The 17,397-nt window shown below is 38.8% G+C and overlaps 1 protein-coding gene across 2 annotated transcripts in view; it reads left to right on the top strand.

Annotated features, from left to right (window-relative positions):
• The window catches only part of nbas (NBAS subunit of NRZ tethering complex), a 304,149-nt gene that overhangs the window by 10,239 nt on the left and 276,513 nt on the right, over positions 1 to 17,397 (top strand). For both annotated transcript variants that reach the window (XR_011885018.1, XM_072251277.1), the window contains exons 5-11: positions 869 to 916; positions 6,185 to 6,228; positions 7,194 to 7,327; positions 8,026 to 8,159; positions 9,737 to 9,835; positions 11,563 to 11,701; positions 15,219 to 15,281. Coding sequence is in view for 1 of the 2 variants with exons in the window: in XM_072251277.1 (XP_072107378.1) it covers positions 869 to 916; positions 6,185 to 6,228; positions 7,194 to 7,327; positions 8,026 to 8,159; positions 9,737 to 9,835; positions 11,563 to 11,701; positions 15,219 to 15,281 (661 nt within the window). In the remaining variant the exon portion in view is untranslated. The remainder of the gene's footprint in view (positions 1 to 868; positions 917 to 6,184; positions 6,229 to 7,193; positions 7,328 to 8,025; positions 8,160 to 9,736; positions 9,836 to 11,562; positions 11,702 to 15,218; positions 15,282 to 17,397) is intronic.

The raw sequence follows: 17,397 nt of genomic DNA, 5'->3' as shown, positions 1-17,397 counted from the left end.
CAAGTCTCTGTAATGGCCACTACATCATAATTCCTTGTATGTATCCAAGCTCTCAGTTCATCACCTTTGTTCCTGATGCTTCTTGCATTGAGGTACACACACTTTAGCCCTTCTACCTTACTGTCTTTACACCGTTTATTCTGAAACAATATTATTTTTATTTTGAATAGTAATTTTGAAACCCTCAAATAATATGTAGTAAACCTGTTAACATTTTAACAAAACCCCTTTTTCTGTTAGTCTGCTAAATAAAATGAAAGGGAGTGAAAGGGAAGAAACATTGTGAAAATATTGTAAGCACTTAGTATTTTTTCCATGAAAAATGATTACTATTTCAAAGTTAAAGTGGTGAAATGCTTCTCTGATGGAATTTTTTCTGTTTGAGTTTTAACCATGCATTTGACCTTGTGTACAATTGCTGCGATATATGCATATATATTGACCTGATTATAGTGAATCACAGTCCAAAGGGTGCACTAACCTTAAATTGAGGTTGTTTTTCTTCTCATATTAATTATTTTGATTAATAGTACCAATGACCATTTGGGCAGGAATTCAGTATATAATGGCCTCAAAACCTCTAAATGTTGCATAGTTTTCATTTGAATGATGAGGTTAATATTGACTTTGCTTTGAATTCATGTAGTTGTAATTTAGACCTTTTGTTAGTGCTTTTGAAAGTAATGCATTCTTTTCGGGGTACTGGCAAAAATAATTAGAAATTGGCATTAGAGTTTTATTTTAGTTCTATGCTTTATTTTTGGTTGGTGCGGCGGTAACGAAACCAAATTTCCCTCGGGATTTAATAAAGTATATCTATCTATCTATCTATCTAAAATTTGACAATATATTATCTGTTTTTGGACAGCAATGGAAAGTTGCTTGCTGTAGTTCAAGACCAATGCATTGAGATCAGGTACTGTATCATCAAGTCCAAAGGATATGCTACTTCTTGTATCCCTGTTTTCCTTTTTTAAGTTTTAATAATTGGTAGCTTCAGGTGAAGTTGTTTCTCTTTTCTACCTATGTGTAAATAGTATGTGCTGTTCAGATCAGTTTTTTAAAAATCTGTCATTTGATGTGAAATTCTTGCTTTGCAGCAGCAATACAGAGCAAAACATAAAAGTAGTATACATTACAAAGTAAATAGTGTGAACTGACAGCAACAATAAGGTAGTACTCATAGCTTTGTGGACTGTTGTGGAAATGGCCGGTTGGACTGTGTTAATGCTCCCCACAGGTATTTTCCATCTCAATGCAATAAATCCTTTCGGCGCATCATGGATCAGCCATGATGAAGTGGCTGAGAAATTCAATGGGCCGAATGGCCTCTCCCTCAGATGGTGCAGTTCCTGGCAGTGCGCAGATTAACGTGCACAGACAATCTTGCCTGTCATTCCTCCGATCGAACACTGGAAAGCAACACCAATAGGAAAGGCCAGCCCCCAACTCAGGATGGACACCATGCTACACCGCCTCCAGTGTCTTCTCTCATGGACTGCAGCAGCAGGCAAGCCCATGGCTTGAGGCCTAGTCCTCAAGGCCACGCCATCTGTTGTGCCACCAAACTAGGGAAACAGGCCTGCGGCTTCTTGCATTTTCAATGTCCAACAGGGTCTTGCGATTGGAAGGTAAACATCCAAGACAATACCCACAGTTATACTGCATGCCACCTTCGTGCACAAACTTGATGCCTTCCCGTAGCAGGCAGCAACATGGTCTGCACCCAGTCCAACCTCTACTCCAATGAACAGCTCATTGATGGGGTCGATCTGCAGTGCCCAAAGTTCTTGGAGTCCAGCATTGTCCTGTGATTGGAAAATGATATTTAACAAAGAAAAAAAAAACCTTTTGGTTAGCCCTTGAGAAGCCACTGCATCCAAACATGCCATTGTATCACAGGAAAGATACTAGAATGGATAGAGGATTGGCTGATTGCAAAGAGGCAAAGAGTGGGAATAAAGGGAGTATTTTCTGATGGCTGCCAGTGACTCGTGGTACTCCACGGGGGTTGGTGTTGGGACTGCTTCTTTTTACGTTATATATTACATCACTCGCAGGACTCTGCAGAGAGTGGTGCAGACAGTCCAGCGCAACTGTAGATGTAAACTTCCCACAATTCAGGACATTTACAATGGCAGGTGTGTAAAAAGAGCCCGAAGGGTCATTGTAGACTCGAGTCACCCCAACCGCAAACTGTTCCAGCTGCTGCCATCCAGGAAACGGTACTGCAGCATAAAACCCTGGACCAACAGGCTCCGGGACAGCTTCTTCCACCAGGCCATCAGACTGATTAACTCATGCTGACACAACTGTATTTCTATGTTATATTGACTATCCTGTTGTACATAATATTTATTATAAATTACTATAATTGCACATTTGAACGGGGATGTAATGTAAAGATTTTTACTCATGTATATGAAGGATGTAAGTAATAAAGTCAATTCAATTCAGTGATTTGGATGATGGAATTGATGGCTTTGTGGCTCAGTGTGCAGACGATACGAAGATAGGTGTAGGGAGCAGGTAGTGTTGAAACATAGAAACATAGAAAATAGGTGCAGGAGTAGGCCATTTGGCCCTTTGAGCCTGCACCGGCTGATCATCCAACTCAGAACCCTGTACCAGCCTTCCCTCCATACCCACTGATCCCTTTAGCCACAAGGGCCATATCTAACTCCCTCTTAAATATAGCCAATGAACTGGCCTCAACTGTTTCCTGTGGCAGAGAATGCCACAGATTCACCACTCTCTGTGTGAAGAAGTTTTTGCTAATCTCGGTCCTAAAAGGCTTCCCCTTTATCCTCAAACTGTGACCCCTCGTTCTGGACTTCCCCAACATCAGGAATAATCTTCCTGCATCTAGCCTGTCCATTCCCTTTAGGATTTTATATGTTTCAATAAGATCCCCCCTCAATCTTCTAAATTCCAACGAGTATAAATCTAGTCGATCCAGTCTTTCCGCATATGAAAGTCCTGCCGTCCCAGAAATCAATCTGGTGAATCTTCTTTGTACTCCCTCTATGGCAAGAATGTCTTTCCTGAGATTAGGGGACCAAAACTGCACACAATACTCTAGGTGTGGTCTCACCAAGACCTTGTACAACTGCAGTAGTACCTCCCTGCTCCTGTACTCAAATCCTCTTGCTATGAATGCCAGCATACCATTCGCCTTTTTCACCGCCTGCTGTACCTGCATGCCCACTTTCAATGACTGGTGTATAATGACACCCAGGTCTCGTTGCACCTCCCCTTTTCCAAATCGGCCACCATTCAGATAATAATCTGTTTTCCTGTTCTTGCCACCAAAGTGGATAACCTCACATTTATCCACATTAAATTGCATCTGCCATGAATTTGCCCACTCACCCAACCTATCCAAGTCACCCTGCATCCTCTTAGCATCCTCCTCACAGCTAACACTGCCTCCCAGCTTCGTGTCATCCGCAAACTTGGAGATGCTGCATTTAATTCCCTCATCTAAGTCATTAATATATATTGTAAACAACTGGAGTCCCAGCACTGAGCCTTGTAGTACCCCACTAGTCACTGCCTGCCATTCTGAAAAAGTCCCGTTTATTCCCACTCTTTGCTTCCTGTCTGCCAACCAATTCTCTATCCACATCAATACCATACTCCGAATACCGTGTGCTTTAAGTTTGCACACTAATCTCCTGTGTGGGACCTTGTCAAAAGCCTTTTGAAAATCCAAATATACCACATCCACTGGTTCTCCCCTATCCACTCCAGGGAGGCTGCAGAAGGTCTTAGATAGATTCGGAGAATGGGCAAAGACGTGGCAATGGATTAGCGTCAGGAAGTGTATGATCATGCACTTTGGTAGAAGGAACAAAAGCATAGGTTATTTTCTAAATGGGCAGAAAGTTAAAAAATCCAAGATGCAAAGGGTCTTGGATGTCCTTGTGCAGGATTCCCTGAAGGTTTACTTGCAGTTGAGTTGGTGGTGAGGAAGGTAAGTGCAATATTAGCATCCATTTTGAGAGGGCTGGAATATAAGAGCAAGAATGTAATGCTGAGGTTTTATAAGGCACTGATGATAAAAATGATTCTGGGAATAAAAGGCTTATTGTTTGAGGTCTGTTTGATGGCCCTGGACCAGTATTCATTGGAGTTTAGAAAAATGAGGGGGGAATCTCTTTGAAACTTATCGAATGTTGAAAGCCCTGGATCAGGTAAATGTGGAGAGGATGTGTCCCATAGTGGGGGAATCTAGGATCAAAGGATAGAGGTGAGGAAGAGTTCCTTTAGCCAAAGGGTGGTGAATCTTTGGAAATCATTGGCACATGTGGCTGTTGAGGCCAAGCAATTGAGTCTATTTAAGCTGGAGGTTTATCGGTTCATGAAAGGTTACGGGGAGAAGGCAGGAGAATAGGTTAAGGGGGCAAATAGTTCAACCATGATGAAATGGTGGGGCAGTATTACAATTCATCTCCTCTTTGTCTTTCAATTTTTTTTTCTGTTCTTAAGGTGATTACTAATGATGGTTTTGCTTCTGGGCATAGTCCCCGTTTTCTTAAGTAGATTTTCTCTTTGAGCCTGGTCTATGAATGTCACAGATTATTCTTGTGTGGGATATCAAAGGGAAAGATTATGTCATCCTTGTCCAAAGCCCCCTTCCATAAAATTTCGAGAGGTTACCAAAAACTGAAAACCTGATTGTTTTATTTTGTCTATTTTCTTTCAATTTGGAGACACTAAGATTAATTGGCTTGGTTTGGGCCCCCTCAGAGGTCAACTAACATAATGTGGAGATGAGCATAATAACAAATCCTGACCACTTAAGCCAATTCATACATTGTGCCACACAAAGTTATTTTTTATCATTCAGTTTACATGGATTTCTTAAATGATTATGGGATAACACTCACCAATAAGCTTATTGACAGCATCTGTCATCTGACATGTACCTGGCCCTGACACACCTTAAAAAAAAATCAAGAACATGGGTCAGATTGCTGTTTCTGGATTTCATTTTGGCATCCAACACTATTGTCCCACAGAACTTGGTGAACAAACTCCTCCTCCTCGGTCTAAGTACACTGCCGTGCAGTTGGGTGTTGGACTTCTTAACCAATAGACCTCAGATATTCAGGATGCATAACTGCTCCCCTCCCTATCATCTTCAACACAGGTGCCCCCAAGAATATGTGTTGTGTCCATTGCTGCACAGTCTGCTCACACACAACTGCATGAGTAATCACATTGTCAAGTTTGCTGATGACACGACAGTAGTGGGGCTCAACACCAACAGCGATGAGATGGCTCACAAAAAGGAGGTGGAAGAGCTTGAGGGCTGTTGCCAAGCAAATACCCTCTTCCTCAATGCCAGCAATACAAAGGAGATAGTTATCGACATCCAGAGAACTGGCACCACTCACGTTCTTCTTTACAACAACAACACAGCAGTGGGAACTGCGAGCAGTTTTGAACTCCTGGGAGTGCACCTCGCACAACCTTTCCTGGCCCCAGAACACATGCTGCACAATCACGAAAGCACACCAGTGCCTCTACTTTCTGAGAAGGCTGAAATGAACTGGACTATACCTATCTATACTCATAAACTACTGCAGATGCACAGTGGAGAGCATCCCAACATGCTGCAGCACTGCATGGTATGGAAGCTGCACTGTGGTAGACAGGAAGGCTTTACAACAGGTAGTCAAGACTGCCCAACGCATTACTGGCACCAGCCGACTGCCCCTCCTCCCTTACGTATACAGAAAACTGCTGGGAAAAGCCCAGCAATATCACTAAGGATCCCACCCACCCTGCTCATGGTTGCTCATGGACTGTTTGTACGTAGCATCCTTGCCAGAACCACCAAACTCAATAGAGTTACTTTTTCCTGAGCAGTAAGGCTGATCAACATCTTCCATCTACTCATCCACCACTACTACCGGATCATTTCCTGTTCAAGTTGTCTTATGTACAGACGTTCCTGTACCTAGCGTCACTTTATATACATAGAATCAATCTATGTACAATAAGCTATTATAATCAAAATAAGTTATCTGATGTATTTATATTTGTTATGTTTATTTGTGCTGCATTAGATCCGGTCTAAGAATGTACTGAAAATGACATTAAACAATCTTAAAGCTTAAATCTTGATTAAAAAATTAGGTGACTCTTTTCCTAATCTTTGCAAAATGTTTTACAGATCTGCAAAAGATGAATTTGGCTCTGTCATTGGAAAATGTATAGGTAACACACTTGTAACTTTTGATTAATTATTGTGCCTAAAGACTCTGCAGCTAAAAGGGTGGTGGAAGCTGAGATTTACTTGTTAGCTGAACCTGGGTTTGTGATAACCAATATTTACTTTGAAACAGGTCAGCTTCTGGTTATCCTCCCAAATCTTATCTTTCTGTAGCTTAATTGCCACATGAAAATCATCTTTATGGCATCTTACATTTTTAATTGGGGCAAGCACAGCCCACTGCATACCATCTGGTCAGGTAATCTGCACAGGCTGTGTTAAAGCTGGAATTTCTTTAATTGAATTTGATAATCTTCAATATGTCGAATACTTATAGGGGACAGACAGATCCACTTGATAAGTATTTGAAAGAGAAACATAATGTTGGCAGAGACGGGCGGGCATGGGATGTAGTTGGAGGGGTTGGTGGGTGGGAGAATAGATTGTTCATTTGTTTAAGTATCAATTTGTACCATAATCTGAAATATTTTTTTTCAACTCCTAGATATTAGTCCTGGAGTGTTATTTTGTTGGCTGTGAAGAATGTCACCACTGGCGTTATATACAGTGCTTTTTAACAATTTCAATGCTGTATATTCTTTGAATTATGTAATAACCTAAGCTTGGTGATAGCCATCTGCTTTGATGATAACATGGAACATTAACTACTGCAAGCTGGACTTGGATAATTGCCTTCTTTGATAATGAGTACTACAGTTGTTTTCGTGAAGTAGACAGAGAGATATTAGCTTAATCAGAGTAGAGTTACTGTTCATGGATCTGCTTCAAGAAAATACCACCACTATAGAAATGAACCAGTTAATAATGGTTTATTTTTACAGCAGTTATTTAGGAGTGCACTTTATTTTTTTAAAAAAGCTTTTATTTTCATAGCATACAACTTTGAAGTACTTAATAATGAGCCTTTATTACAAAAGTTGAGAAGTTCACTTCTTGTTTTTATTTCTAGTTCCAAAGGATCCTTACCCTCAGTGGCGTCGTGTGACATGGAGTCACGATTGTACATTGCTGGCTTATGCTGAGAGCTCAGGCACAGTGAGAGTGTTTGACTTGATGGGCAGTGAACTCTTCGTAATTTCACCGGTACTACTAATGTTTATCTTCTAATGCGATTGCGTAAAATGGTATTTGAAAACATCATTTTCCCAGCTAAACATTTATTTTATTGGAGGCATATTTCTGGTTGATAAAAATATTAAAAAGATGAGTTTCTCAATCAAAAAGTGTAATTTACAATGTTTTCAGAAAAAATAAAGATACTGTTATCAATTTTATGGTTATAATTGGGATAATGGCAAGTAATAACTTAGAAGCAAATTCAGTGTATTCGTACCGTACACCAGGGCAAGGTGAAACAACGGGCAGGCATTTCGAGTTTGTGCCTCATCTCTGTGACCATAAGTTTTCTTTGGATTCTGTGCTTTGCTGCTATGTCCCAAAATATATGGGTTGGAACCTTGGGGAGTTGACAAGTATGTGGGGGAGAATGAGATGGGATTAGAGTAAGTGAAGGCATGACTGACTTTATTTCATTTTACCACTTGGGACAGTAGTTCATCCAGAATGTTATGGTGTAACCTGCTCCAAAGCCAAGTATAACATTTTAAGGAAATAATCATTAAATTGAGGGGAAGGCGAAAACAGTGATTGGAAAAACTGCAGTGTATTGAAAACTTTGTTTCTTGTTAAACCTATAAATTTTGTGGAGAGAGTGTGGATGTTTTCTCTGTTTTAATGAAATAAATAGCCTACAAATGACCTGTTTTTCAAATGATTTTAAGCCTACTAGCTTTGCAGGCGACCTCAGTCATGCTGTGGCAGGGTTGATCTTCCTGGAGTCCACTGATTCTGCTCAGTACTCAGCAGAACTTCTGGTAGTCAACTACCGTGGTCAGCTGAAGAGCTATTTGGTCAGGTAAAGTCTTGACATTTGATATTAATCTGCACCCTATTTTGCTGCACAGCACTCTAATCTGAATTTGACTCCACGTGTGCCAATCATGTGAAGTCATTAACTGTCTAACTCTTATGTTCATAGACATAATTTCCATTTCCAAAAACAAATTGTTTTGATGGCAGGTACACACATTTATAATTGGTGTCCAAATCCAATATATCAATAAAGTTCTTCATAAACTAAGGTGGGTCTTTTCTGGATGAAGTCAAAAATCAACTCTTTTTGTTTTACTTTTTGGCATTGAGCAATCTGCAGGTTAGAAATTGAAAGTAACTGGAGTATTTATTTATTTATTTTCAGTATTTGCCCAGATCCATCAATTCTATCTGCTTCTGCCAACTCTATCAAGCTGCATAAAGATTTCACATATTTCAATAGGATTTGATTTTAAAAAAAAAGTCCAGGGAGTATAGGGCTAGTCCGTTTAGTCTCTGCTCGTTCAACAAACTTAGTATTATTTGTTGAGTATCACGCTGGTGAACTTTTACTTCTAGCTCAATTTTATCCTTTCTTCGACCTATCCTCTATATCCTAGGTGCAGACTCAACAAAGCATATATAATTAGTTCAAGATATGTTGTTACACTCAACTCCTCTTGCAATAAAGACCAACATATTATTTAGCTTGCTGTACTGCATCTTAACTTTCTGTTGTTCATGCAGAAAGACACGCACATTCTTTGAACACCAGCATCTTTCAACTTTTCAGCATTTAAATTTTGCCTTTTTTTTGCTGAAGTTAATGATTTATTTTGGTGATAAAACGTGGAGTAGGCCCTTCCACCCCTTTGAGCCGCGCCACCCCAGTAAGCCCTAACAGCCCCGAGTTAATCCAAACCTCATAACAGAATAATTTGTAATGACAAATTAACCTACCACTGCGCAACACCTGGGAAAAACTCATGCATTCCACAGGGAGGATGTACAGAGACTTCTTACTGGTGGCACCAGAATTGAACAACAAACTCCGATGCTATGAAATATCATATGTTACCATATGATATTCTATCTAGCATGTTTCTTTTCTCTCTATTAGCAAATCCCTCAGTCCTCACCAATATATTATCACCAGTATTATGCACTTCAGTAGAAACTTGTATATCATGGGTTTCATTGCAAAACCAATCCATAAGTATTGTGGTCCATTGAATTTATTAAATAGAGCACTTCTATAAATGCAAAGTTGTTACTGTTTATTTAAGCATCAAATTAAACCAGCAATCCAGTATGCTTATAGCCTCCTTTAATGGGAATCTATACATAAATAAGTAACCATGCTTCAGAACTTTAGCTGTGTTTTAACACCAAAGCTTTCTGACATTGGTGTAGTTAGACCTGGTAGTAGTACGTAATTTGGGCGCTGATTTCCATATTTATCTCTAAATGTGTCAAGCTAGAAGTTGTTATCTGATTTCTTCCTTGATGATCATATTTGTTTACAGATGCTACTTTTTATTTTTGCTTCAAAATTAATGCAAATGTTTTGAAACTTCTCCAAAACCTGAAGCTCTTGGGTCTTTATTTCTCTCTGTCCAGTGTTGGAACCAATCAACCTTTCCAAGAAAAACACAGCTTCAACTTTAACAACTATATTTCTCATGGTGTAATTACAGTGATCTACCATTCTGGTCACAGGTAAACTTTCTTTTATATTTATAATTGTAAATGTATCCTTACAAATTAAAAAAAAACCCTGAAAAATCTTAATCAATTTTAAGCAAATGGTGCGCCTTGTTCATGTGTACTTGACGTACACTGTATATACAGAGTACAAGAAACAACCTTAGCATGATGGATCCCAAACACCCCAATACATTACAAAATAAATTTTGGGGGTTTAACATATGACTTCCAGAAAATTGTATCACATTTCAAGCACTTTTTGAATCACAGGTTTGATGAGCACCTTAAGTGAAGGCAATGTTAGCGTTCAATTCGCGAGAACTAGAATATAAAAGCAGGAATGTGACGCTGAGGCTCCTCATCTAAGAAAGGATGTGTTACCATTAGAGTGAGTCCAAAGGAGGTTCACAAGAATGATTCCAGGAATAAAAGGGTTAACATTTGATGGCTCTGTGCCTCTACTCACTGGAGATCAGAAGAAAGAAGAGGAGTCACATTGAAACCTATTGAATATTGAAAGGCCTAGGTAGAATGAATGTGGAGAAGGTGCTTACTATAGTGGGGGAGTCTAGGACCAGATGACACCACCTCAGAATATTAGGACATCCATTTAGAACAGAGATGGGGAGGAATTTTTTCATCCAGAGAATGGTGAATATGTGGAATTCATTGCCACAGATAGCTGTGGAGGCCAAGTCATTGGCTATATTTAAAGCGGAGGTTGATAGATTCCCGATTAATCAGGGTCTCAAAGGTTACAGGGCGAAGGCAGAAGAATGGGGTTGAGAAGGATAATAAATCAGCCTTGATGAAATGGTGGAGCAGACTCAATGGTCTGAATGGCTTAATTGTGCTCCTATGTCTTATGGTCTTATGTGGGTGAATGATATACAAATTCACCATGAGATGTTGATTGGTGTTTGCCTTTAGTCAAGTATAATTGCATATGTTTTAGTTTGTAACACTTATTATTCTGCATTAATGTTATTTTTTTCTTTGTACTACTACAATGCACTATGTAATGAAATGATCTGTATGGATGGCATACAAAACGGTGTTTTTCACTGTACCTCTGTACATGTGACAACAATAAACCAATTTACCAGCTTTTCCTGTTTCCTTTTTTTTTAAGTCCATAGGAAAAACAGCTATTCAGATAAATTTGCACACTTTGTGATTTCACTTGATGCATTTCAATATAATGTGAACTTAGTAAGTTAACAACTTGCTCTGCCGGTTCAAGGAATCTAAATTCTGATAGAGTATAATGTCAGAAAGTTGAAGCATAAAAGTTGAATTTATCTCCTGTATTCAAATATTTCAACTGTAACTTCCATGACAGCAGGGGAGGAGAGGAATTGAAGGTTGTGGAAGAACTTTGAATTAAATTGTTCCACAGACTTGAAATTAGAAGCTCCATTCGGGTGTCTTAAGATCCAGCGGATAAGAATTTTAACAATCTTCAGTAGTCAACAAAACATTAGTTTGTTTTTCCCTGTGTAATCTTAATTTGGGGAGAAAAAAGTACCCTTGTAATATAATATTATAAATGATTAATTTATAATGTCTCTAAGCAAATGTGAATTTATAAGTCTGAAAATGAAATTTGCTATTTGATACTACATTTACTTTCCAAACCTTTAACATTTACTATTTTGCTCGCTCAATCATGCATTCTTAATGTGTGATGCTTTATTCTTCCATTTACTCTAATCAATGTATAATTTATAATAATGCAGATTATTGCTAGTTGGGGGCTATGAAACCAATGAAGAAGGACTCTCAAAAGCCACCAGTTATGGAATAACTTCCTGGCGGGTTCTTTCTGGTGCACCTTACTATAAGCAAGTCACCAACTATGAAGAGGATGTTGGTGCTGTAAGTGAAAGAATGTCTTTTTTTATCATCCATTTTTGTTTGCTTAATAATTATATGTGAAATAGTTGAATTTCGTATCAGAATTGAGAGAATATTGAAGTTAAATTCCTGTGAATTTAATACACTGTATCTGAGCTGTTAATTTTTTTTTGCAGGATTCTTGCACATGAATTTTTTTGTATTTATGTAGTTCAGAATCTCTTTGAAGCATTCCAAATTCCATTTTAAAGTATTTTTCATACATAAATCAATATTACTATGTGGGAATACAGAGGGATTGTCATTCCTCTCCATCCTTCGATGGTTCATGCATCTGCAGTTAATGCTGAAATTGTGTGATTGCAGTCCATTTTGAATCTTGTTCCTTTAGGATTCACTGCAGAAGTACCTTGGTATGGGATACATTATTCACAGATATGCAGCATCTTGAAGATCAAGTATTTGCTCAGTAACAACTGTAACAATTAAATATTCCAGATTTTAAAAAATAATAATTTTAATCTGACTATTCTCCAGTGATTATTTTTCCAAGGAGCATTTACCTTGTCAGAGGTCTTAAGGTCAAAAAAGCTTTTGTATCTTACACAACTTAGTGCTAACAAACCCATCTCACAAAGGCATTTCCAGACCTAGTGTGAAATGTCAAATTAAGCACTCAAAGTCTCACAATATTTTTGAGAATTTCAATAGGATTAATAACTTAATGTTAAAAACTCAGGAAGAAGTATCAAGAAAAGTCTAAAAACACCACAAAATACAGTACTGTATTAAAGTCTTGGATGTCTGTGTGTGTGTGTGTGTGTGTGTTCCAAACAATTGGAATATTCATTACAGAGTGTCCCAGTGTTCCCTGCTCCATCCCTTCTCCCTTCCCCTTTTCCCAACCATGATTCCTCTCTCCCTCAGTAGAGTCCTCAATCATAATCAGGTTTGCCATCACTCACATTTGTCATGAAATTTGTTATTTACGGCAGCAGGACAGTGCAATGCCAAGAATTATTGCAATACTGTGCAAAAGTCTTAGGCACCCTAGCTATATATATTTGGATCTCCCCCTCCCCCTCCCACTTTCAAATCTCTTACTAACTCTTCCTTCAGTTAGTCCTGACGAAGGGTCTCAGCCTGAAACGTCGACTGTACCTCTTTCTAGAGATGGTACCTGGCCTAATGCGTTCACCAGCAACTTTGATGTGTGTTGCTTGAATTTCCAGCATCTGCAGAATTCCTGGGATGGCAGGACTTTCATATGATGAAAGACTGGATTGACTAGGCTTATACTCGTTGGAATTTAGAAGATTGAGGGGGGATCTTATTGAAACGTATAAAATCCTAAAGGGATTGGACAGGCTAGATGCAGGAAGATTATTCCCGATGTTGGGGAAGTCCAGAACGAGGGGTCACAGTTTGAGGATGAAGGGGAAGCCTTTTAGGACCGAGATTAGGAAAAACTTCTTCACACAGAGAGTGGTGAATCTGTGGCATTCTCTGCCACAGGAAACAGTTGAGGCCAGTTCATTGGCTATATTTAAGAGGGAGTTAGATATGGCCCTTGTGGCTAAAGGGATCAGGGGGTATGGAGAGAGGCAGGTACAGGGTTCTGAGTTGGATGATCAGCCATGATCATACTGAGTGGCGGTGCAGGCTCGAAGGGCCGAATGGCTTACTCCTGCACCTATTTTTTATGTTTCTATGTTTCGAATTCCTCTTGTTTATATATATGTGCTGTAGACTTTTGCACAGTACTGTATGTACAGTACATTCTGGTTAATTGGGACACATCAGGACCAGTACATTCTAGCTCAGTTAAGCAGTTGCCAATTAGCTGAAGTTTCATGGAAATAGTTTAAAAAGTTGTAAAAAGACAAAATACCATCTAACTGATTAAGAAATTATGTATTTAAATAAAATACAGAATAAATTAGAACACTACCAGTACTCCTGCAGCACGATGCAAATGTGTATTAGTTCCTTATAGTTGTTGATGAAAATATTCATCCAGTTTACATTGCCGTGTTCTTTTGATTGACTGTAAATTGATAAAACCATCACAGACACTGAGCAGATGATGGACTGCTTTCATCGGCTTTTTGCATGAAGTAACGTTGTAATCTAACAATAAATTTCCAGATGATGATGAGTGGTGCTGGGCAGATGGCCTTTAATTTGGTCCAGTAGGGTAATTTTTTTTCAGTTTGTGTCAAATATTTTTCTGGCATTTTGGCAAAGGTATGAATATTATTTTTAAATCAAAATAAAAACAACAAAAAGAAGGAGAATCCTATCTGCGGGCTGAGAATAAATGGGGAAGACATAAAACAAGTACAGAACTTTTGCTTCTTAGGAAGCTGCGTGACATCAGATGGCAGGTACGACATGGACATCAAAAGAAGAATAGGGATGGCAAAAGGCACCTTTACAAGAATGAAGAGTATACTGACAAATACTAAACTAGGCATGACAACACGCCTCAGAGTACTGAAATGTTACGTTTATCCAGTTATATGGGTCAGAATGTTGGACAATATCTAGTAACATGAGGAAACGAATTGAAGCAGCAGAGATGTGGTTTTTGAGGAGGATGGACAGAATATCATGGGCGAAACGAATATCTAACGAAGATGTTATGAACAGAGCAAACATAAAAAGAATGTATGAGATCATGAAAAGGCAATGTAATTTCATTGGACATGTGATTAGGAAAGAGGAGTTAGAATGCATGGTAATTATGGGAATGATTGAAGGGAAGAAAGCAAGAGGAAGACAAAGACCAATGATGATGGAGACGGCAGCCAGAGAACTGGAAATGAATACCAATGAATTGATCCACTTGACCCGAAACAGAAGTGTGTGGGCCATGGCAGTCAAAGCTCAAACTGGGCATGGCACCTGATGATAATGATGAAAAACAGTATTATCAAAAATCACAGTCTTTGGAATCGGCGAATGCTGGCCCAAGTGGATAACATGAGCACATGCAACTGATGCTATCTTAAAAAAAACTGTTCGCCCTAATCAAGGTTTAGTGTCTATCGGCCACACAACATGCATACAATTGGCGCTAGTTAGAAACTGTTCAGAAACAGTCTCCTGTCCCGATTAAGTGGCATTGTGTCCCAAATAAGTGGCTGTCCCGTTTAACCAGAATCCACTGTATTTTAAAACAAGCTAAAGTAGCAAACCATTAGGGATTTTTAAAAAATTAAATGTTTGTTAGAATTATTGAAGTATCTAAACTTTTAAGCTTAATAAACTAAGGCTTTTATTGTTGATTCCTTATATTTCTTCTCAGGTTTGGTGTTGGATTATTCATTTTATCTAAAACATGGGTGTAGGACACGTACCCTGTATCCTCATCACACTGCACTCCATGCGTGTCTATTGAAGTTTTAAAGTTATTGTTAGAAATGCCTCATTATAAAAGAATTCTTTACTGCAAAGCTTGTTTTCAAAATTTCTGTGTTATTAAATCATGTTTATTAAACTTTCAACAAACATCCATTTTGTTCTTTGCTACCAGTCACAAAGAAGCTTGTTACGGATGCTTAGTGTTCGAGCCTTCTGGCGGCGGCAACCAGAGCAGGTAAGATTATATGAAAAAATATGATTGGATTGCTGAGTCAAAGGAATTTTAGTTGCTTGTAGCTCTCATTTGGGAAAGATTATAATGTAGCAATTAATGCTATTTAATGCGATTAAAAGATTATCCTTTTTCTGCATGTGAAGATAGCTACCATTCTCAATTTTCTTTCCTCCTGCTGTTCTTTTTCCAGCATCATGCTCTCTCCCCATCTTCTTAATCTGGCTTTTTCCCACTTCTTTTCCTGTGTGATGAAGAGTCTCAGCTCAAAATGTTAGTTGTTTATGCTGCCTAACCTGATTTATTTCAGCAGTTTTTGAGTGTTACTCTGGATTTCCAGCATCTGAAGAATCTCTTGTGTTTATCATGCACTGTCTTTTGTTTTATTTTCTTCCTCTTGTCTTTCTACACTTCTTCCTCTTTTGTTTTCTCACTGTGTGTATGTCTGCGTAGGTAGACACTTGTGCAGTAGAATTCATTTCATTCCATTTAACCTTCCTCTTTTGTTCTGCTCCTTGGACTTGCTGCACTATATTTTCTTATTCTAGTAGATTTAAGTTTGGATCTATTATCAGCCAAAATAATCTATTGTGCTGGCTCTGTATATCAAGTTGAAAGGACCTCTGCACGAAAACTTGTCTTATCTGGAGTTGGTCATACATTGGAAAGAATGGAACAACAAAAAAAAATTGATAACAATCATGCATTTTGTATTGTGATTAGAAAATTTTTACTATAAAGGTTTAAGATTAACCACTAGACATTGGAGCAGAATTAGGCCATTCAGTCCATCAAATCTGCTCTGTCATTCCATCATGGCTGGTTTATTATTCTTCTCAACCCAATTCTACTGTCTTCTCTCTGTGACCTTTGATGCCTTGACTAATCAGGAAACTGTCAACCCCCACTTTAAATATACCCGATGACTTGTCCTCCACAACCATCTGTGGCAATGAATTCCACAGATTTATCACTCTCTGGCTGAAGAAATTTCTCTTCCATCTTTGTTCTGAATGGATGACCCTCTATTCTGAGGCTGTAGTCCTAGACTCCCCCACTATCAGAAACATTCCCTCCACATCTATTCTATCTCAGCCATTCAATATTTGATAGGTTCCAATGAAACCCCCCTTCATTCTTCCTGTCTCCAGAGGGTACAGGCCCAGAGACATCAAATGCCTCTTGTACATTAACCCCAAAAATTGGTTTTGCTGCACTCTTTAAAACATAACACATAAAACATAAGCATACTAAGCCATGAATGTAATCATTATTTTCATATCTGTTAATGGGCCGCAACTTTTCGGACTGGTCTCCCTGCTCAGAATTGCAGACCTTGATATTACAAAGCCTGGCCTGAAGCACCCCAGATTTGAGAGTTGAAGTTTGAATTGAAGTGGAGCTTCCATTATCATAATGAAGCATGCCAACTCCTGCAGAACCCTGAGAACATTAGCATCTTTCTGACTGTCACTGTTAAGGTTCATTTCATAGTGATGACATTTTTTGAATTGTAAAGAAAAAAAGTAAACTAAACTTCTGAAAGAAATGCACAAAAATATGAAATCGAATTTAAATCACTATGCTGAAGAATCTTAATGCTCAGTTCTGTTGTTGCAACCAATGGTGCAATTAGCTGAGAAATGGTTATTTTGAATCTGTCAGTCCAGCAGCAATGCCCATAAAATATTGGAGGAACCCAGCAGGTTAGGCAGCATCAATGGAGGAAAATGAACAGTTGGCATTCCGTACCTAGACCCTTCATCAGGGCTGGAAAGGAAGAAAGCCAGAATAAGCAGGTCGGTGTGTGGGATGAAAGGGAATGATGTGAGAAGTTAGGAGGTGGTGATTAGAATAGATAAAGGGCTGAAGAAAAAGAAATCTGACAGGGAAAGAACAAAGGCATGAGGGAAATGGTTACTGGAAGTTAGAGAAATTGATGTTCATACTGTCAGATTGTAGACTACTTAGATGGAATATGAGGTGTTGCTCCTCCAACCTGGGTCTGGCTTCATTTTAGCAGTAGAGGAGACTATGTCCCTGTTCCTGACTCCACTTTTTTATTCTGGCTTCTATTCCCTTTGCAGTCCTGATGAAGGGACTCTGTCCAAAATATCGA

This window comes from Mobula birostris, chromosome 2 (assembly GCF_030028105.1).
Source record: "Mobula birostris isolate sMobBir1 chromosome 2, sMobBir1.hap1, whole genome shotgun sequence".
In the NCBI taxonomy this organism is placed as follows: domain Eukaryota; kingdom Metazoa; phylum Chordata; class Chondrichthyes; order Myliobatiformes; family Myliobatidae; genus Mobula; species Mobula birostris.
Note: the sequence above shows the minus strand (reverse complement) of the source record. Positions and strands in the feature narration are given on the sequence as shown.